This window comes from Chiroxiphia lanceolata, chromosome 7 (genome assembly GCF_009829145.1).
Source record: "Chiroxiphia lanceolata isolate bChiLan1 chromosome 7, bChiLan1.pri, whole genome shotgun sequence".
NCBI classification, from domain to species: domain Eukaryota; kingdom Metazoa; phylum Chordata; class Aves; order Passeriformes; family Pipridae; genus Chiroxiphia; species Chiroxiphia lanceolata.
The window spans coordinates 303,361-325,945 of NC_045643.1; the positions used below are offsets into that span (position 1 = coordinate 303,361).

At 52.3% G+C, this 22,585-nt stretch overlaps 1 protein-coding gene across 1 annotated transcript; it reads left to right on the top strand.

Moving 5' to 3' along the window:
- Positions 1 to 12,218: 12,218 nt before the first annotated feature.
- ASB18 (ankyrin repeat and SOCS box containing 18) lies at positions 12,219 to 22,585 on the top strand (the record flags this gene model as incomplete). The annotated part of the gene is made up of 5 exons (XM_032693174.1): positions 12,219 to 12,489; positions 13,364 to 13,631; positions 20,321 to 20,819; positions 21,405 to 21,518; positions 22,169 to 22,585. Coding segments are annotated over 5 exons (1,338 nt in total), but the record flags the coding sequence as incomplete, so codon positions are not given.

The following is a 22,585-nucleotide window of genomic DNA, read 5'->3' on the forward strand; positions in this document are numbered from 1 at the left end:
GACTGCTTTTTAATTGGGATGGATTAGGAGACACTTAATGCAGTCTACCACAAGCTGAATATTTACACAGCTGCACGAGGACCAGCACTTTCACCTTTTGATGCCTTAGCCTGGACAAATTCATGTTTGTGGGTGTTACCAGAGAACATGAATAAGCAGAACAAAAGCCAAGTTCATTTGGGTGGATGTCCTGAGAACCTATTTTGCTATAGAAGACAATGCCTGGTTATCTTGTTTGCAATGTATTTGTTGCTTAATGTACCTTGTTTGCTCACAAATCAGCAATTTTGGAGGCAAACTATTTGTAAGCAGTGCTCAGGACATCCTACAGCTTTGGGAAACCCTACACGTCACTGATGGAGACAGCACCACCCTTATGGCAAGCACAGGATCACATTCACCAGGATTTTTATAAAAAAGAGTCACAAATCCCTGTTTTCACTCCTGATCACAACATTCCTGTGTGGACCTGACAACAAAGAACTGGCAATACCTGTTTACCTGGAAACACAAGGCCCACCATCCCCAGGGAGCCAAAGGACCTCTCTATGCCCATATGGACAGGCTGGGAGGTACAAGAAGGGCAGCACTGCTGTAGGAAGCTGCTGGGAAGAGGATGGCATTGACCCTCTCCTAAGAGGAAATACAATGGGAAAAGATGCTCTTGGAAACAGAAATGCCTGAGGAAAAGAGGTCGGGGGGGATTCTTAGAAGTAACTAACTGCACAGAAAACAATTCAAGCACTCATATCATTGCACACAGTGGAGGGAATTGGATGGGTCTGGTTAATAAAGGGAATTTTCTCCCTGTGGGAAGAATAGGCTGCCATGCTACCACAGCATGTGGGACAGAGCCACTCCAGTCTGGGCTTTCTGTGGTCCTCTGACTGAATTTTGCTCCCCACAATTTCACCCTTCCAACCTCGAGGCTGCCTCTCCAGCCCTACCAAGGAGACCCAAGTGATGAGAGAGAAAATGCTCATCACGTACAACTCCTCAAGGCATTTTCGGTGCACACAGGTCCTGCAGCCATCCCAGCAGTACTCCAGCTGCTGGAGGCCCCACACAACCCACACAAGGGACCCCATGAGCTGCCAGCCCCCGGATTTAGTCGCTTGCCACAGAGCAGCTACAAACTTTGGCTCTCCTTCCCTTATTCTTTCCTAGCAGACACTTCCTTGGGGCTGGCTACTGCTCCCCAAACTTAGCAGCACATCCCAATTTTATAACACAAGGTACTTTCAACTTCATCCTTGAGGAGAAAAGCCAGGCTCTCCACAGAGGAGGCAGGGTTTGTGTTACAAAGCCTCATCTCTGCTCTCATCCACAAGCAAACTAATTTGGATAATTCTGTCCTCAATCTTGCCGACAGTGGAACACTCCTCTGCACAACAGCTCTGACAGCACAATGGGATGTGATGAAAAGGCCACATTTAGGTGGGACGTAAGCAAGCCCATTAATTCATATTTCAGCAGGTTCAGGGCAATCTCAATAGCAAAGTAATGCACTGACTGGCACCATCCATCTGCAGGGCATGACTCCGACCCCATCCAGGAGGGATGTGAACCTCCTGCCATCCCAGGCGTGCTCCCAGGGCACAGACCTGCAGCTTTCCTCCCCTGTTCACCAGTGTATGGGAAAAAGCACTGGGCACTTTATCCTGTGGGTGTAGCTTGCAATGGTTGGTGTTTGCAGAGTAAACTGTATTTCTTTTTTTCCATGGGGATCTGGAAGCCACGGTTGGGGGATCTACAAAAAGCTCTGTGGGTGCAAGAGGTGACAATAAAGTGATAATAAAGGATGGTGAGGCAACCTGGGATAGTGAAAGGTGTCCATGCCCATGGCATTGGGTTGCAATGATATGATCTTTAAGGTCCTTTCCAACCCAAAGTATTCTGGGATTCTATAAAGCAGAAAACCTCAGCCCTCTGTGGGTGCCAAGCCCTTGGTCTCCTTAGGAGAATCCTCTCACAGGGATGTAGAGGGAAGAATGAGGAGCAATTTTAATGCTATTTATAATTATTCATTCAGAAAGTGCAGCTACTTGAAAAATGAAGCAGCTGCATCAAGTAGAGCCAAGACACAGTAGTTTCAGTGTCAGTGCCTGAATTACTCCATTAAGTGGCCCTGGGTGGATCTCCAGCACCTCTCCAACACCAGCCACAGCAACCTCAGAATCTGATAGAGGAGGAAAATTCCCTTGGCTACACCCTGATCCCTACTTAGTTTCCAGGTGAGTTTTGAGGGACAGCAGAAAGGGAGGCCAGGCTGCTTTGCCTCCTGGTGGGAGGTAATCCAGCAGCACCAGCAAAGTTGAGAGAAGAAGCTGTCATGCTCATTTATATATGTAAGTGATCTAGAGAATTATCAGCTAAATTATTGAAATGTCCCATTACTATTAAATTACTGGGCATTCATTGTAAGAACAGTCATAATACAGTAACTAATTCGGTATTAATGTGAATGTCAGCGTTTCATTGCAGTTATTTTGTACTTCATCATAAGATAATTTACCAATAAATTAATTGGCTTAATTGCTTCCTCCAAACCCAGGAGAACTACGTATGACACGACTTTTTACAAGTCTTCATGCTCAGTCCCCATCTTTCTGCTTTAACCACACCAAGCAGGAACCCCCTTTGAAACACCTGGAAGAGGGGCCTCAGCTCCACACTACCCTACAGCACCCACCAACAACCCAGGGAAGAGCCACACCAGTCTCTCTGCAGACCCCAGGCACCACTCCTGTTGGCATCCACACAGGAGACACGTCTCCCTCCTGGCAGTGAGCTCCCAGGGATGCAGCTGCCATGCAGTCAGTGCTCCCACAGATTGCCTCGGGTATTATTAGGTCCCTGGTTCATGCCAAAGCCCTTTAATCAGCAGCTCCCATGAACAGCAGTGCCAGCCCTTGGCTCTGATCCCTGCCAGCTCTTCATGAGCTCTTCTGCCTCCTGGCCTGTACCAATTCAGAGATGCGCAGTGCCCCTGCCTTCCTGAAAGCAACTCCTCCAGCACCAAAACTCTCTGGCAACAACGCTGGGTCTCCCAGAGCTCCCACCCTCCTTTCCCGCAGGAGCTCAGAAAAAGTTTATTGCTCTTTTCTTCTCCGAGAGATGGGGGAAAGCTCCATCGAGAGCACAGTGAGCAAGGACAGCTATTTCCTCCCGTTTCTTGCTTTAAATGGTTTTTAATAAGTTAAGGGTCTTTTGCGAAGTGCTGCGAACAGATCGCACTGCGCTCGGCGCTGTGGCACCTGCTCCTCCACCGCCAGGGAGAGGATCAGCCTGACTGTAAAATGCCCCTAAATCTTTATTTTTGCCGACTTTCCCTGCTTCTGGACAGTCTGCATCACGCCAGGCTGGCAAACAGACCAGCTCCAGGTGGGAACAACCCAAGGGAACACATCTCCTTCCAGCATGCCCTCAGCGAGACGAGTCCCCACCACACAGCACCTGTGGGAGCTTTATTATTTAAGTTGCCATCAGAATTAAAAAACATACCGACATTTCTCAGCAAAATCCCGCAAATCCGGTAACACAAAGTGAAGCTGACTGTTCTATTAACTCCCATCCTGCATCAGCAATTTTCTAAAGTGTGGAAACATTATAATTGACTTTTCTGCTAGTAGCAAAATGTCATTTTTCCTTAATACTCCCCAAGTCAGTAACGCATTTCAAAAGCCTCCGACGCCACTACCACAACAGGACTTACACATTAGCACATTTTTAGCTTTTCATTAAACACAATAACCCCCAAAAAAAGAGAAAAGTCTCATCGTATTAGGGTTTCTCTCCTCATTATTGAAAGTAGTGCGACTTTGGAACTTCGCGCAGCAAATTATAATGTGCTCAGCCTGGGTCCATTGTAAATCAGGGCTTCAAAAAAGGTGTCATGTAGTCGGGCCCTCTTCAAGCACTGAAAATATTGGAGTCTATTTGAAAATGCCTTCTGTAGTCTCTCACTAGCCTTGCAAATCATCGCAGCACCGGCTAGAGCTACCTTTTATTTTTTGCCTCGTGGCATCAAGCCATTTCTATTCCGACAAGAAAAAGAGGATTATTTCTTGCTGGGATTAAAAAAAAAAAAACCACAACAGACCGTACACCTAAGATAACAAGCTGCAAAATCCCCAAATCATTTCGGGCTCCTGTTCACAGTGTCCGTGGGGCTGCCCTCCATAAGGAGAGGGGGTTTCTCCAGCCGGACCCTGGGATGCTTCTCAGGGACCGCCACTAACACCTGGTACAACCTGCACAGTGCCCACACGCCTCTGGCTAATTCCCAAAAGCTCCGTGACAAAAGGATGCTACTCTGGGAGGACACTTCGGAAAAGGGGCTCTTTCTTTTGCAGAGCAATCCAGCACCAGCCCCTTTTCGGCTGCCACTGCCTCCTGCAAAAGCACCAAAAGCAGCCGCCGTCGTTCCAGCCCTCGGCTGGAGTCCCATTTCTTGGCGCAGCAGGGAAAATAGGAGAGCACGTGTCAGCACGGGAGCAGGGAAATGTTCCCACTCCACTCCCAGATCCCCCGAACCAGGTGCCATCCCAGCGCAGGGCACTGCCAGGCTCTGCTCCCACTTGCCCGGCAGCCTTAAAGCCAAAGCACAGAAAAGGCAAACCCCACACCTTTCCCCACTTTCCTAGTCCTCTGAAAAGTGACTTATCCTACCCCTAATCTCTTCTGCACCTCTTCAAGCAAAACCGAAACCACAACCACACAGTTTCTTACAGCTCTTGACTCTCCTTAAAAATTTTTAAGTTGCTCAAACTAACAAAATTCATCGTTAATGAGATAACTAAAGGCCTTGCCAGAAGCAAAGGGGGAGAGAAGCCCAAACTAGGGCTGTTCCCTTCCCAGGAGGGCAGCTCCAAGCCAGCAGCAAGACAAAAGGCATTTCCCAACGTCCTCTTCCCGCTCCCTTGTTTTAGGCTCTTGCCCCGCCGCACCTCCCAGGCAGGGAAAAGAGAACCAGGAGCAGGGCAGGGATTAATGGAAACATGGGAAGGGGGTGAAGGGGCTCACAGCACAGACAACTGCAGCACCAGGGCCCTAAACAAGCAACAGCAAGCGAGGAACCGGACCTGGGAAACCCTGCAAACGAGAACCAGGTACCTACAATTTGCAAAAACACCCATAAGGAACTCACCTTCTCGTCCTTGAACGGTCACAGCCTCTGCAGGGATAGATCCGTGTGTAGTCACCAGGAGGAAAACAGAGCCACTGCCGCTTCGCCTCTTATCACCCAAAAATCCGGGGAATCACCCGCAATGGGGAACTCGGATCACCTGGTGCCCCTCTGCAGATCACCCCAAATGGGGAACTCGGATCACCTGGTGCCCCTCAGCAGGTCACCCCAAATGGGGAACTCGGATCACCTGGTGCCCCTAAGCAGGACGAACCCCCCCGGTGCCCGGGGCCGAGGGCAGGCGGGGCACGGGGGCTCAGGTGTTGCTCATCCAGCATTTTCTCTCGCAGTGTCCCGGGTGGGGTCCCAGCGCCCACATCGGGCTGTCACAGCACCTCAGCTGGGTCTAGCACTGGGTAAAGCCTTTCCCAGAGGTTTCCTTCCAGATGTGCACTTTCGAGAGGAAAAATCATTACGATCGCAAGCGATCGAACTCCTGAGGGATGTGGGGATCTCTGCAAGGTCCCTGCTGCCCCGCTGACCTGCTCATGGAAAGGAGGAAAGGCCTTGTGATGAACAGCCACGAGTGGAGCAGCCATGTGGGGCAAGGACGGACATTTCCATCCCAGGCGCATCATTGTTTGTCCCAGCTCCTGGTGTTCTGAACCTGCCCACCCAAGGGCTCCTTCGTGGAGTGGGACTTTGGCTTTCTAAGTAAAAATAACTCGAGATCAAACTCCAGGGAGAAAAACAACCAAAAACACACACAAACAAACAAACAAAAAGGTAGAAGGGAAAGAGAATGGGCTGAAACAAAAAGGAAAAAAACGCCAAGAAAAACGATTTGGAGAGCAATGAAAATCTAGGCATCAGCCATTAAGACTGGATGGGCCAAGCCCCGGTGAAAGCCTGAGGAGAGGTTAAGGGCTGGGTCCTATCCCGTCCTCTCCGCGGGAGTGATTGGAGCAGTGAACAGGCCGGGAGATTAGCAGGAGACGGGAATCATGCAAACGAGCCTGCGGCCAGCAAAGCCATTATCCTCAATCGGCACAAAGTTTGGGAAGTTACACCCATCATTGTTCTAACTAACGGTGCACTCAGGCGGCTCCATCCTAAATGCAGCCCCTCAGCTCCCAAAAAGCCTCTTAGGCAGCGAGGGGATGACGGGCAGGGAGAAATGCTAAAATGCTTCGGGCCAGCCTGACATTTGGGGCCTCGGTGTGGTCTTTTCCAAGCCCGATGGAAGCCTGTGCTGGAGTGGTGTCCCCACATGTTAACCTGAGAACACGCAGCGGGGAACAGCCCCTCCTCTGCCATTGGGGTGGGCTGGAGGGTCACGGGTGTGGACACACATGGCCCCAAAACCTCCCCAGTCCTTACAGTGTCCTTTCTGGCCCACCCAGAGCCCTAAAGCAGGATCCTGCCCTGAGCCATTTCATTTTAGACTTACAAAGCCACCCCAGCTCAGTCACCACCACAAAGCTCTCAATTCCGGGATGTCTCTGACCTACCGATGACATCCCACCCCCCTGCAGGGATGTCCCGCTCTACCTGCTAACAGAGATAACAGGGGCAGCCCCAGGTCCCGGCCCCCCTCTTTGGCTGCCAAAGCACCCCCACGCCCAGGGCAGGGCTGAGCTCAGGGAGGGCAGGGCTGGCAGCGGGCGATGTGCTGACAGCTCAGCGGGGTGATGGATGGCCCAGGTGCCGCAGCCGGGCCCCGAGAACCGGCTGCCTCATCCCAACCTGTAATTTCCAAGGCGTGTTTCCAGCCCGTGCCCCACAAGTGATGGGAAGAGGGGGCAGGAATGGGGGCAGAGCCGAGCAAACCAGATGGCTCTGTCGTTAAGTGCAGCTGCACCAGGAGAGGTCGGAGCCTGAATGAGTCGGGCAGAGTCCCCACTAATTAACGTTGACACGCATAGTTCGGATCTGTCCACGGCTGAGGAATAAATCAATCCCCCAGAAATGGATATGGGCAACAAGAGATAGCTGAGTTTGTTCTCCTGCATCCCAGAGGGCAAGTAATTATCTCCATAACTTTCCATAAATAACTTCCACAGCTACCTTACACTTTCAGGTGTCAAAAACTAATTATGCTCAGGAGCAAAACAGCACAGGACGGCAAGAAACCAAGTGAAGGGCTTGTTGAAGCCCGTGGTGCCATCCAGTTCCTCTGCTTCTACCTCCCACTGCGCTCACAGTGCTGGTCCTAGTGGAATTCCAGCCAGGGAATGGGGAGAATCTGCTTCAGTTTCAATCAATATGGGGAAAAGGACTGAGGTCTGAGTCCTGAGGTGCCCAGCTCTGTCTCCTCACCCTGTAACCATGTAGAAGACCCTTTTTAGGTGGGCGGCCTGAGAGTGGTGGTGGTGACACGTGGCACGTCATACCCTTGGTGTCTCCCATCCCAGGAGGGAATCCTGTGTTATGGACCCTGCAGGGAGCCTCTACTCCCTTCCACCTTCCCCCTCCACTTTCCTCCTCTGTAATCACATTCTCTCTCCTCTTCCCCAGGACCACAGTCCCCCATGGGATGCCGTGGTGGGACCCACAGGTCACCTGGCAAGGGTGGGAGTCACCCCCTGCAGCAGCAGCTGTGGGAGAGCATCAACTGCAGCGCTGGCTAAACGGAGAGCAAACCCACAGCAGGGATGCTGAGCCATCCCCTGTCTCAGTTCACCAACAGGAACACCCACACAGTCCTGCTAGCACTTTTTGGGGTGCTGAGGCACTGGCACAGGTTGCCCAGAGAAGCTGTGGCTGCCCCATCCCTGGAAGTGTCCAAGGCCAGGTTGGACAGGGCTTGGAGCAACCCGGGCTAGTGGAAGGTGTCCCTGCCCATGGCAGGGGGTGGAATGGGATGGGCTTCCAAGCCAAACTATTCCAGGATTCTATGAAATCTTCATGTCTGCACCCAGTCATGCCACTCACCCAGAGCCTTTTGCAGCACAGTACCTTCTTTTGTCAAAGGGGCTCGAATATGTCAGGATAAAGGGAAAATAAACCCCACAACTTTTCCAGCCCCCGAAACAGCCACCTTACAGTGTGACTGCTAAAAATAACCCTGTCTCCCTGCTTTGAGCTGCTAATTAGTAAATGCCATCCCCTGGCCTCATAATTTAAGGGAGGCACATGATGGAGGGTTAGTCCGAGCTAGTTTTCCAGGCTGGCACATAGGGTGACATTCCATGAGCACATAACTCAGCGGTTAAATAACTGGGAGGGCTCCCCTTTGCTTTAGAAGAGGATGTGCCCCAGGATTGAATTCCCAGGGGATAATTGACACAGCTGCAGCTCTTCAGCAGGGAGGTGGGGAGAAGGGAAGCCTTGTATTTTTAGTGAAGCTAAGGGCTATTTTTTTTTTTATTTGTATAATTGATGGGAAAGGAGGGGGAGGAAAATTGTGCACAGTTATGAGAACTGGAAAGAATTTGGAGGCTTTTTTCATTGAATTATTTACATCTGACAAAGAAGGGCCACTATAAACTAGCGTAGCACAGACCCTTTCCATATTATATAGAGCTGTTAAAGGGAAATGTTTAAATATTATCTAATTTCCAATAAAAACTGGACAAAATCAATGCAGCCTCGGGACAAGTTTATATTTCACCGGGCAGCAGTTCCCAAAGAAAAGCTGAGCAGCAGCAGCCCAAACATCTCTGCTCATGCAATTGCACCTGCAGAAGTATTTTTAGGGGAGGTACAAAGTGTGACTCCCCTCTCCCCAGGCACAGGGACGTGTGTCCTGGCAGTCCTTCATCCCATGGCCTGCCCCAGCCACATAACTGGGCAGTGTTGTCACACAGAGCTGGAAATATAAATGTGGGGACGAGTCAGGGACAGGCTGGCTGTTTGCAAGGTGGCACCTGGCTCAGAGAGAGGAAACTGGACCTCACACCCAGACAGGGATGGTGATCCAGGGAGGATGAGCGAGCATCACCCAGGAGAGGCACCCTCACACCCCTCCCAGGTAGGCTTGGGCAGTGATGGCTCATCTTGTGGCGTGGTGGCATTGCCACCTGCCTGGACACCTCTCAGTCCCACAGCCACAGGGTGCCAGGGGGACACAGCCATCACAAGGACCCCATCTGAATTATGGGGGGCAGGGGGTTATTAAGAAGGGGTACAAGCTTTAGGTTGAGGAGGCAGTGCCACAGGCTGCCAGCCTCAGGCTCCCGCACCACACTGGAAATTTCCCTGGAAAAATCATACTGATGCCGTTCCCCACTGCCAGAGGGCAGCCGTAAATGGAGGCAGTGATGCCAGGAGCTGTGCCCATGGGCACACCTGCACTCACCGCATGGTGTAAGGCAGCCTCATGGGTGTTTGGAACCAGCAGGGTCAGTTACTACAGGCTGAGATCTTCCTGGAGCGAGGACTAAGTGCAGTGGCAGCTGAGCCTGGGGAACAAGCTGGTACTGAAGCCGTTTTGCTGCTGTGTTTCGTGCTCTTGCATGTGCCAGGAATGAGCTTTCCTTGTAATGTGAAGCCAGCGCAGACAATTTAAGTCATTATTAATAGATACACTTAATCTGAGGAAGGGAAATGCTTAATGTTTTGTTAAATGAGGTGTGCTCTGCAAACAGTGGAATGCAGGGAGAAGGTTCAGATGCTCCCCCCGCATTAGAGATTAATGAGTGCAAGGCCACCACTAACAAAGTGCTCATCCTCACCCATATCTGGGGCTCTGGGCTGTGCAGGAGCATCCCTTCTGAAGGAAGGACACAGCAGGATGATCCCAGGCTTAATTTGTTGCAGGGAAATGTTTAAATATTAAACATTTAATATCCTTCGACCCTCGGGAATGCTGTGAGCCCAGGTGATGTGCCCAAGGCTGTGCAGCTCACCAGTGGCAGGGGAAAGGCTTGAGGGCTTCCAGCCTCTCTCCACCACCCAAAATTGCTGCCTAAAGGCAACAAGTAGTTTATAAGCAGTTGAATCCCCCCCATTTTTCTTCTAAACCCCACCAGGGACCTTCTCCCCCAACTCCTGGCCAGCCCCAGGGTGCCCCACAGGTGTCCTGGGTGCCATCTCCTCTCTGCAGTAAAGCACAGCTGCCTGTGCAGACACATTCCCATTAAATCCACAGCAATATTGCTTCATCCTGACATCACTCTCCACTCCTGGGTGGAAACAGCACTTGGCTCAGCTGGCAGGAACCCAGGCTGGTGAGGGTTTATGTGCCACTCAGCTCCAAGGGGACTGTTTCTCTCTACTCTTGCCGGCCCAGACTATTTTTAACCCCCTCCCTCAGCAACGCTGTTAATCCTGTCGTTACCCTGACCCAAGATGTGATATGTGTAAATCGATGCTGATTAAAGGGTTGGTGAGAAGGGCCACAGGGTGTTTCAGCACACTCTCAATGGCAGTTTAATGCCAGACACATACATGCACACTTCCCTAGCAAAATTAGCCCGGGTTTGACCGAGGAGGTCTGGGCTCCCTGCTAAATACAGCCACGGAGGTGATCCCTGCCGTGGGAGGGTGATCCTCTGGTATGAACAGGACATATGAAGGCAAGATTCCTATCCATCACCTCGAAAATATTATAGGGTTGTTAGTCAGAGGAGAGGAAAAGCAAGGCAGGGCTGTGGAAACACAACCCAGGACAAGTTCCTGAGGAAAACGATCCCTGTCTGTGCCGCTCCCTGGGTCTCCAAACATCCCGTGCTAGCTGAAGGACCCTGGGGGATAAAACATCCCAGAGGATGTCTTTCATACCAGAGCAGTGACTTGAGGAGGTGGCTTAGCTAATACTAGAAGGGGGAATGGGTACAGAAAGGCTGGATGTAGCAGAATAGCAACAAGTGGTACAGGCAGAGAGAAAAATGAGGGAGTTTGAAGGCTACAAACCGACCGAGCTGTTGCGGACAGCCAGGTGGGAATGCCAGCCTTGAGATCAAGGGGAAGGGAGGAAAAAATAGGGAAGACCACTTAGGCTGATCTCAAATTAGCTCCCAATGCTGCTTCCTGTGAATAGGGACCTCAAGGCAGGGGGTTCTTCACCAAAAATCCCCAGTCAGACCCCTCTGGCTCAGCACAACCCTGTCCTGGATGGACACACTGTGGGGTTTTTGTGGCTCCATGCACTTCCCACAGTTTCCAGAGGCAGAGATGGATATCACCGCAGCCATGCCAGGGAAACCCCGAGAGAAACCTCACGTGGCTCTGGCAGCACGGGTATGCTGGCCTGGGGTTGGCACAGAGATGCTCAGGATCACCAGCAAGGTCCCAAACATTTCTTCCAGCCTCAGGCTGACTCCATATGGAGGGAACCACGCAGCATTCCAGCAGTCCCTCCGCCTCTGGTTTAGTGTCTTCCCAAAACCTGCTTGGGCCTCTGCAGAGAGGTGGGTGGGAAGGCTGGGAAGGGGAGGTTGTGTCATCCAGAGCCTCCAAGTCACGAGATGCCAAGCTCTATTCTCGTCCCCACCATGGATTTCTCCCGTGACCTTGTGGGAAGGAGCCACAAGCTGCAGGGCAGCAGGAGCTGGGAATGCTCTGCTGGCATCAAATGGCAGGAGAGTCTGGGTGCTTTCCCTCTCCTATACAAGGCACTGTCTGGGAGAGCAACTTCCCCTGCCAAAGCCCCAGGAGGATTTGTACCTTGCTGGTCTTTACATACCTGCAATGTCACCCCAGAATTCCAGGCTGGGCCAGTAACACGTTGCTCAGATTTTTCCATATAGCAACCCCAAGACTGGAAAAGCATATGAGCACCTTAAAGAAAAAAAAAAGAGCATTAAGCAGAGAAAAAAACCACTTCCCAGAGGTCAGAAGACACAAATAACGTTATATGGGGAGGGGCAGACAGCAGCTGACTCAACTTCTTTGTTTGTTTTTTTGCTTCCCTAAACACCAGGCACCGTTTTCCTGCATCCTGCAAATAAACTGCAATTTAATCCAAGAGGTGCTGCTGCAGCAGGGCCTGGTGACCGCCTGACCCTCATCGTACCCCCTGCCCATCAGCATCCCACCCTGCTGGAGTTATAAATATGACACAATAGAGCCTTAACTGGATTATAATTAGACAATGAGCCCGGGAGGACGGAAACAATGAACTATATAAGCCTGTCTATCCTCCCAGCCAGGACCTGCACACACGGGAAGCACTGGAATGGGCGACTCACCAGGACCTGCAATAGGAAAGCTGCGGATTTCCTCCCAGTTGGATTCGGAGCATCCTTTAACAGCTCATGTTCCTGTCACCAGGTTTTACACAGCCCTGGTCACGGGAGACCTGAGGAGCCTCGAGGTCCTGACCGACCAATACCATCAAGATGTCAACCTGGTTTTTGAGATCAGTAAAAATGAGCTGGAGTGGCAGGTGAAAAGCCAAGCGTCTTATGGACTCTCAGGTACTTTTCCTTTAAAGGTCAGGCCAGAAAAAACTTTAAAATGGGTATTTACTAACCCTAAATAGAAGAGCTATGGCACATTTAAGTGCCTTAAGTGTTCCTGAGGTGGCTGGTTCCTGGTTAGCTGGCCGTGCCTGCAATTTTAACCATAAATATTCATCATTTTTAATATTTCCTTCTCTTCCGCATATACTAACCCACCAGAGGGGCAGGGAAGTGTAAAATCTGTGCATCCACATGATTTTTTCAGATTGGGATTAGACACTCTGTGGCTTGGGAATGTTTGCAAGAGGGGTCACAGCTCAAATTCCTCGTGGAGTGGCTCAGGAAGAGCAGCCTGGTCCTATGGGGAAGGAATAAGATGTTCCCAGGTTAGTGGTACCTGGTGCCTTCCCCGCTGAGATGCTGCTCAAAGTCCCAGGTGCTCCCAGAGCATCATGCTCAGTAGATTACTGATGGTCCCAGAGCTGCTGGGAAATGCAACACCTCACTCTAGCTGTGCCCAAACCCAACACATCCCATGCCCAGCCCCGCATCACCCTCCCAACATGCTCCCACCCAGCTTGGGTGCCTTGGGTGCTTTTCTCTCCCTGGGGAATCGGTGAGCTGCCTTTTAGGCACGCAGGGTGTGTCCCAGGCAGTCAGGATGTTGGCTTACCCAGCCCTGGACATGCACACACCCAGGGAATTTTGCTTCCCCTCTTGCCAGTCTCGGTCCGAGCAGCCCCCGGGTGTCACGAGGCCCTCTGGAGCGCCCAAAGCTGCCCGGGAGAGGAGGGAACAGCGGGCAGAGCGGGGTGTGGAGCCGGCCCAGCCCCAGGGCTGGCGGGCAGGGGGTGGCAGCCCGAGGTGACCCCGGTCCGTGCCCCCGCAGGGCTGTGGGCGCTGGAGCGGCGCTGGGAGCGGAGCAGCCCGCTGTGCCTGGCCGCCCACCACGGCCACCCCGCCGCCCTGCGACACCTGCTCCGCCGCCGCGCCCACCCTGACCTGGCCCCGGGCACGCAGGGACCCCTGCACGAGGCCTGCCGGGGGGCACACACCGACTGCGTGGAGCTGCTGCTGGAGTACCGGGCCGACCCCAACCTGCGCAGCGAGGAGGGGCTGGCCCCGCTGCACCTCTGCACCACCCGGGACTCCCTGGGGTAAGGAGCGGGGCTCCCATCAGCACCCCCCGCTGATGCCGTGCCTGGAAATCCTCAGGGCCCAGTTGGACGGGGCTCGGAGCAACCTAGGCTGGTGGAAGGTGTCCCTGCCCATGGTGGGGGGTGGGACTGGATGAGCTTTAAGGTCCCTTCCAACCCAAAACCACTCTGGGGCTCCATTCACACACCCCAGCGGTGTTGCCCATGGGGTGAAAGAAAGATGCCATGATTCGTGGTAAGGCTTCCCAAATGTTCCCACATGTTCCAGCTGCATCAGCAGAGACAAAAAAAGGACATTTTAGTGCCAGGCTTGCTGTACAGCCCAAGTCTCCTTCCCACGGACAGGAGCAACCCAGCCTCATGTGCCTTTGCTCCCTCCTCTGTCCTATTTGTCCTGCAATCAGTATGTTCCACATCCCAGGTCCAGCACACTCTCCCCAGGAGATGCTCAGGATGGTTCCAGTCATGGGGCACACATCATCCCAACCTCCTGTGCTTTTCCTTTTTTTTTTATAAAGAGCTCAGTCACTTGATGTCCTGATGGAACTGCTTAGGGCCGTAGTGAATTCCATCACCTGTCAGCTTCCATGGAAAGCCACCCTGGCTTCAGTCCTCTCCCCTTCAGGCAACAGATGGTGAAAGCAAAGTTCCCACTGCAGATCCAACACATCACGGGCCAGGTCACAGGGAAAGTGCTCTGAAGAAGGAAAGCAGCCAGAGAGGAAAAGATCTGCAGATTTGCAGATGTAAATATCTTGATCCCATCTTGTAAATAAGAGTCTCTGCAAGATGGCCAAAAATCAAGTATTAATCAAGTTTTGATTCAGCCAAAAATCTAAGGGTGAATCAAACACATCCTTGGTGTGATGAGGGTTGGAAGGAGCAGGATAAATAAGGGAGGATGGTACAAGAAGCCCTCATTGTTAAGAAGGAGCTGGCTTTAATTCCTTCACCTGAGCTCCCTTTAGACCTTAAAGATTCAGTCTCCGTACTCCAAGCCATCATAAATTCCCTGTGATTCCATGATTTTAGGCTTCACCAGTCTGCTCTCCCCCCAAAGGGATGGGGAAACCAAACCAACTGGTGTGTGGAGAGGACCCCATGGCCCACAGAGGTCCAGTTGTCCTGGTTTTGGCCAGCTGATTCCAACCTTGGGAAAAAAAAATCTGTATCTCTATAAAAAATGAGCCACATTGCCACCGATTTGCATGTTCTGTTCCCCTGGAAGCTGGAGGGGGATGGCAGGTGAGGCAGCACATGGCAACACAGGGATCAGACAGAGCCAACGTGGAAACAGCTGAGTTATAAAGCCCTTGAATATTGGGGCTTTATAATGGAAATGCTGAGAGACCCTTAACTACGCCCGGCGCTACAGGGGCTTCTGCAATAACTAAGCCAACTCCCTTGAAAGATCAAAAATTAATAGACATTTCAGACAGGTTTTGAGGTTTCGACCACTGCTTTTCAGTCGCAAAGACTTTGCTAAAGTTAGAGACTGAGGAGGTCAAGCTTTAGGTAACACAAACATTTCCTCTTTGATTAGGGGGAGACTACTTTACCTCGCCTTCTTTTTTTTTATTTTATTATTTTTTTCGTCGAGTAGTAGATTTTAGGTCATCCTTAATTTTTTACTGACAATAAAGAGCAGGTCATTGACCTACATAGAGAGCTATTTTATTTTTCTCCCTCTCGATAACAATGGCCAGAACACCTATGTGCCAGGTTCTTCTGTATTCCCATATACTCGGCAATTCACCATGGGGGCAGGACTTAAAACCTTTGAGCCTCTCAGTGACTGGGATAAAAAAAATTATCTGGGCTTCCTTCCAGCCATTTGAGCTTCAGAATCCATGAGATTTCAACAAAAAGGATATCAGAGCTTTAATCTAGGAGCTTTTTGAAGAGATGGAAAAAAAAGTTCCAGTAAAGTTCAGTCTTACCTTCTTCACTTTAGGAGCTGTTCATGCCAACGTCGGCCTATTTAGTAGAGTTCCTCTCCTTGACCTCTTTTTTACAGCCGAGATAATTAACATGGTGGGGTAAGATGAGTCTCTAAATTCACTGCACTCTCTCCCCGGCGCTCTCCCTTTTCCCTCTTAAAGCTGGGATGATTAAAGGAGTCTGCCTTTATTGGCACCCCGAAAAAAAATAAAATAAAAATAATTGAGGGGGAGAGGAAGAGTCTCGGCGGTGCCAGGGAGGGAAGAGCAGGCGTGGGGTGGTGGGAAGGCACATGGCAGGGATGCAGGACGTGGCTCCCGCCTCCCATCACGGTGCCCACTGAGGAAGGGATGCCAGACACCACCACGTCTGTGGAGTCCTCTTTCAGATCTGGGAATCTCCCTGAACATCCCAGGTTTCCCGTGAGACCAGGGAGAGCCCACCTGGACAGAAATCCAGCCTTCCACAGAGGGAAGAGGGCTCAGCCAAGCCAAGGGATGGGAAAGGATGTCACACCTACCTCCAGGCAACCCGGGCTTAGGGCTGAGCATTCACCTCTTCAAGCTTTCACTCCACCCTGGGAGTTGAAACCAGAGTGATCTTCCTGCTCTGAGCCTCCAGCACTGAGGGATGGGACATAAATGGTGGGATGAGTCCAGGCAGGAGGCCAGTCCAAGGGGCTCTGTACAAGGATTGATGGGGTAGGAAGCGAGCACAAGAGCTGCCAGAGACAGGGTAGGGTTTGCTTAGGGGGAGTGTTGGGTGAGGGAAGCTCATCATGGGAGGAATTGGCAGCAAACGGGAGCCAAGCAGGAAAGCAGGTACCTAAAAAGGCAACATGGTCAAGATAAGGCTCCCAGACACCAGGGAGATGGGTACAGACCTGGTGGACCAGCTCCGTGGCACTCTCCAGCTATTCCAGCACCATCCTAGACCCACTGTTCCTTCTGGCTGCGGGAAATAAGCATTACTACAAATAAAAAAAACCAGAGATTTGAAAAATCAGCATTTAGCATCATCTACGGCTAAACCTCATCCTCTGCTCTGTTCAGCCTTGCTAAACACAAAACTCGGAGCATTTGGAGCCATTGTTTTGGGAAGTCATCCTTCCACTGGGGAAAACCAGCTCCTTCCTGGGTCCTGAGCAAGAAACAAGGAGCCCAAAAGCAGGGACAGGGCTGATCCTGCTCCCTGCAGGTGCGACAACACGAGGGTTCTTACAGACGAGCCCTGCTCCGACCCCAGGGAGAGGGGGGAAAAAAAACTGGAGGCTTTTCCTTAAGAAAACTGGGCATCTGAGTGGGTCCTTGGGACAGGAATTTTCCTTCAGGCTCCGCTGCCCCAACCTCCTGCTCCTCCTGCTGGTCATTCGTAGCATCCCATTTAAAGCTAAATCCCACTTTCACAGCCTGGGTATTTTTCATCTCCACCTGAGCTACAGGCAGGAGCTCTATGGATGGGTGGAGAAGGAAAATCAAACCCAAATAATTTTCTCCTGTTTATTTGAGCCAGGAGCTCAGCACAAAGCAAACCAACGCCAGTCACCACAAATTTACTTTAACCTAACTTGCCCAAGCAAGGAGACATGCAGATGTGTTACCCATCACCTGCAAATGAGTTGGGAAGGGCTTGGAAGTGAGTTTAAGTCAAAATTAGGTATCAGGCTGGATGGAAAACAAGCTTGCTTGCTTGCTTTGCCACTGTGCCTCTGAATTTCTGCTGAGCTAAACCCAAAACCAGACTAAGTATATTCTTTCAGTATTCCCAGAAAATTGGAGAGGAGCCCTTAAAAAAGCATCAAGACATCACTAGGCCTTATCTAAAGGGTTTTTAGTCTACTCTGATGGCAAAAAACACAAAGAAGTCAGAAATGCTGGTGAAGTGTTAGAGCATCTGAATTCATGCAGAGAGATTTTAAAGGTTAAAAAGAGCATCCACCCAGAATCTGCTCATGCCCTGACATCCAAGCAGGAGGCACCCTTTCCATCCACCGGAAGAGATCACCTCATATTTATAGTTCCTCACAAACATTCCCTCTTTGCCTAGGGAGGAGCATCCAGGGGGAAAATTCGAAATATAAACTGACTTGGGTTTCTTCCAACAAGTTGGACTTTGAACTTGATAACCAAAAAGAATAACCCCTCAGTTAAGCAGCACCTGGAAAGGATGGCATTTCCACAGAAGAACATTTGGGATGTCTAGCAGGAGGTCAAGAGGAATCAATCTCCCTGTATTGAATGCCCTGCAAGGGAAAACCCCGTGGCACAGGGAGAATGCTGGGCTGGAGGGGCTGGATACAGCTCCTGGCTTTGCCAATCCACGTTGTACCACCCTTCACCTGGAAATTAAGGGCAGAAGAATATTCCACTGTCTTACTCATGCAGGTGGAAATCTTCAGCCTGGGCACTCTCCAAAACCAGGGTGATGCTTATGCTCTGGGCACAGCCACCTCCTTGCCTGGGAAGGAGCAGGGGTGTTTTAAGTGTGAGCTATTACAAAAACATAGAACAAAAGGGGATTTTTCCTCATGCACCTGGCAGCTGCATTTTTGCAGCCAAGTCAGAAATGGAGTTTTTTCCATTTTTCCCTGCAGAACCATCCCTTATTTTTCCCTTGAATACATTATTTTTATTAGGTGCCATTATTAGGGTGCCAGAGCTACCTGTGACATTAGGATTGAGCTAATCTGGAGAGGTCCCAAGAGAATCATTATAATTAGGGCTACAAATTCCCTGCTGACAAGGATGGACAAGACCAGTAAATGTGATGGAGTGACTGAGTGATTTGCTCTAATAACAGATCCCCACTGACAAAGTTGTACCCACCAGCAGCAGACAGCAAGCCCCCACAAAACCCTCAGTGAGACAAACCATTGCTTGAGAACGGGATTCAGCCTCTTATAGAGTGAAAAGGGAATTGTAAAGTAAGGGTCTGGTGATTTTGGGGCTGGCACAACCCCACCTTGATCAGCTCACCCACAATCACATCCCCAGCAGAGACCATCCACAGCGGATGCCTCTGGTGAGGGCCAGCAAAGGCTGGCACATCTGGGAGCATTACACCTGCCCAGGCTGCAGGAGCAACCTGGCCCCACAGATCCTGCAGAAATTATTTTCCTGGCAAACTCAGGCTTGATAAGCACAAAAAAATGAGCCCAAGGAGGTATTTGTAGATCCTGCACTGACAAGGACAGTGGATGTCTCACCAGCTCCCATCAAATCATGGGGGAGGTGATGCTGCAGGTCCACAAAGAGTCAAATGTATTATTATTATTATTATATCATTATTTTATTATTGTCATTGTCCCCACATATGGTAACATTCATCTGTGCCAGGAAAAACAAACAATATCCTGGTGCCATCCTTCCTCCCTGGGGCTCCTCTTCTTTCCTATCCCTGCTACTGGAAGTATCAAGCTGGGACTTCCCTCCCCCCTCAGCTCCCCCTCCTTTTGCTTCTGTGTCAGCCCAGAATTTCACTCAGGGCTCTGGTGACACCTGGGCTAAAAGAAAAGCTTATTAGAGGAAAATTAAAGAGACAGAGAGGGTTTAAAGGCTTGTACTCCTCCCTAGACTCCAGCCAGCCACTGCTGAGGCTTCCCAAAGGATAGCTCTCCTCACCTCCCTGGCAGCATCTCTTGGGAAACACGAGCTCGCACGTATTCAAGGTCCAGCTTAGCTGGCACGTGCGTCTACCCCCTCCAAAAATCCCCCCCTCTGTGCCACAGCAACGAGCTCAGCGCCGCGCGAGTGACCCCGGCTGCCGACAGCCCTGCCCGGGCGGTGACATTGAGCCGCGCCGGCCCCGGCGGCTCCCGGCAGGAGAGGGAGCAGTCACTTTGATTCATTCAGACTGCCCGATCACATCCGTTTACTCACACACGCACCGAAAAAAATAAAATAACCCCCCATCAGGGCATACCAGCCGTCTGTAACCCCCGTCCACTGTCAGAAGGATGCAGGCAGAAGGCTCTGATGGGAACTGGTGTCCCCACTTTGCAGCAGCCGCGGCCCCTCTTTGCACCCAGGCACGGTGATGTTAGAGGGGGCATTGCTTGCCTTGGTTTAGTCCTCCTGGGAACTGCAGGTGCTGCTGCTCCTTCATCACCGGGTGCCAATCAAGCCACCAAAACTCATTCCTGCAGAGTTAAACCATGTGCACAGGTGTTTCTTTTCAGGCAGAAAACCAGGACCGGGACTTCAACTCCATGATCCTTGTGGGTCCCTTCCAATTCAGGATAGTCTATGATTCTGTGAAACACAACCCTCCAGTCCTCTCTGGGGCAGGAGCCCAACACAACTCTTTGGGTCCGTTAAAAGGAGGAGAATCCATTTTTATACCCGAGCAAGTGGGCCTAGGAGGGTGGGACCCTGGTGGGCCAGGGGGGGTCAAGGTGGTCAAGAATGGTCAAAGTGGTCAAAGATGGTCAAAGTGGTCAAGGGTAGTCAATCTGGTCAAGGTGGTCAAGGACAGTCAAGGCGGTCAAGGATGACCATTCATGAATGTTGCTGGCCAAGGGCAAGAGGGACACATCGCCCAAACCACCCTTGCCCCCACTGTGGAGGGCACCAGGACACAGTGTCACCGCCCCCAGCCTCTGCTGTTCCCTCCCAAAACCCTCGAGTGCCACAGCACCAGCTCTGGCACGGCCTCCACCCTCACCCCACACCGTCTCCCCCCGTCACCCCTCATGGTTCCCTCTCCAGCCCACCCTGGCGGTGCCCCCTCAGCCTCCCCTCTCCGTGCAGGTGTGCCAGGCTGCTGCTGAGACACGGGGCCGCCGTGGACCTGCCGAGCACGGCGTGCGGGGAGACGGCTCTGCACGTGGCCGCCCGGCACGGCCTCAGCGACCACGCGCGGCTCTACCTGCGGCGCGGAGCCCACGTGGACGCGCGCAGCGCGCGGGGGGAGACGGCCCTGGGTGTCCTCTGCGCCACGGCTCCCGGGGACGGCCAGGACCGCCTGGAGCTGTGCCGGCTGCTGGTGGCCCACGGCGCCCACGTGGACGCGCGGGACGAGGCGCGGAGGAGCCCCCTGCACAAGGCGTGCGGGGCGGCCCACGCCGGCCTGGCGCGGTTCCTGCTGCTGCGCGGGGCCGACGTCAACGCCATCGACTACGACGGCCTGAGCCCGCTGGGCCTCGCCCTGCAGAGCGCGGCCTCCAGGGCCCGGCGGCAGCCACACCTCACCGTCCAGCTGCTGCTCAACCACGGCTCCCAGAGGATATGGCCCCCTGCCTTCGTCAAGGTACCGGCCCCAAAACGGCCCCTGTGCGCGTGGGATTTCCCTGTTGGGGTCGGGGTGCTTTGGGAAATAAAAGGATGGGGTGTGGGAGTTTGGGAGGGCCTCCCAGTCCAGGCAGGGGAGCAGGCAGTGGTGCGCGGGGGCTGCTGGTGCTGCTGGGAATGATGGAAGTGAAACCTCGTCGTGGTGTGGCAGCGGGTGGAGCTGGCAGGGCAAAGGGCAGGGTGGAGCCAGCACGGCTCTCAGGGGTCGGCAAGGAGGATGTTTTCCTGCCTGGGGAATATCAGAGACAGGCTTGGTACATCAGCCGCCAGTGCAGCTGCCTCATGGCTCTGCTTTCCATCGATTTTACATCAAACAATAAAGAAAATATTATCCTGGCTTGCTACTCACCAGCCAAAAATGCAAACAAGAAGCAAGGGCTGCATCCAGAGGAACAAGTGCCTCAGCAAGGCAGGTCTTCCCAAATGGGGAAAGATCTCCAAAATGTGCCAGGAGAATCCCTAATACCACCTCATCCTGACAAGGTGAATGTTCTCCCCTCTGGGACCTGCCCCTCTGTGTGACCCTCCCTTTGCCCATGGGTAGGTGCTGAGGTCCTGTGCAGCTGTGCCAGAGGTCATCGAAGTCCTCTTCAATTCCTACTCACAAATCCCTGTCTCCCAGGAGTGGGCCGAGGCCGTGCCAGAGGAGGTGTTCCAGGTGAGACAGCGCTGGGCTTTGGCGAGGATGGCTGAGGCCCAAGAAGGGGGGTTACCCACAGAGAGGGGTTTCTTTCCCCATCAAACTTCACTTGGATGGGGAAAAAAAAATTGGAATAGTCCCCAGAGCACCACGGCACACCTGATTCATCCAGGTTCGCATCCCTTTAGCTCCATCAACATCAAAACCTGCATCCCCGCCCAGCCTGCAGTAAAATCCACTCCCAGCATATGGAAGTGACCCTGGAGCCAGAGCACTGCCCAGCAGGAGCCCACAAGACTCATTTTGATTTGAAAAAGCTCGTTCCTGGACAAGCAACAGGTCTGGCCAGCCCGCTCTGGCACCATCCATGATGGTTTCCCTGTCTGAGAAACAGGGTCTCTTCTCCAAGGGCTTCCCGCCGGGATGATGCTGCCAGTGACCATGAGGGCACCCTCCCCACGAGGCCAGCTTTCTCCACGTGCTTCCACAGGGGAATCCCTCACCCAGCCCTTGCTTGCGGGGCCGTGTCAGTGCATGGACCCCTTAACGCCCAGGCACACGTGGGTTCCTTACCTCCTTCCCTTCAGTCTTTATCCTAGAATACCTCCAGCTTGCTTGGTAATCAGGAAAAAACTAAAGTGCTGCCCCTGTTCCTCCTCTCTTTGCAGCAGCACCAGCCGTTCTACAAGTCCCTGTTCCAGCTGGCGGGCGCCGTGCGGTGCCTGCAGCACTTGTGCCGCTCCGCCATCCGGGAGAACCTCGGCAGCAGGTGCCACAGCCTCATCCCTCTGCTGCCCGTGCCCAAGGCTCTGCGGGAATACCTGCTGCTGGAGCCCCAAGGAGTCGTGCTCTGAAGGAGCAGATCCACGTCCAAGTGCAGCCCTGCCTTCCCTGCACGGAGCGGGGCAGCCTCCGTTCCCGCCAGCCGAGCCAGGGAGCGCCGCTTCCGTGAGAGATGGCTGCTTTCCAGGGATTTATAATGCAACTAAAACGTGCTTTCGCCTGTAACTTTGTATAGATTTTTTTCTCTAATTGTGCTTTAAATAGATTATAAAGAGTAATAAAATGATTAGTAGCTGTTGGGA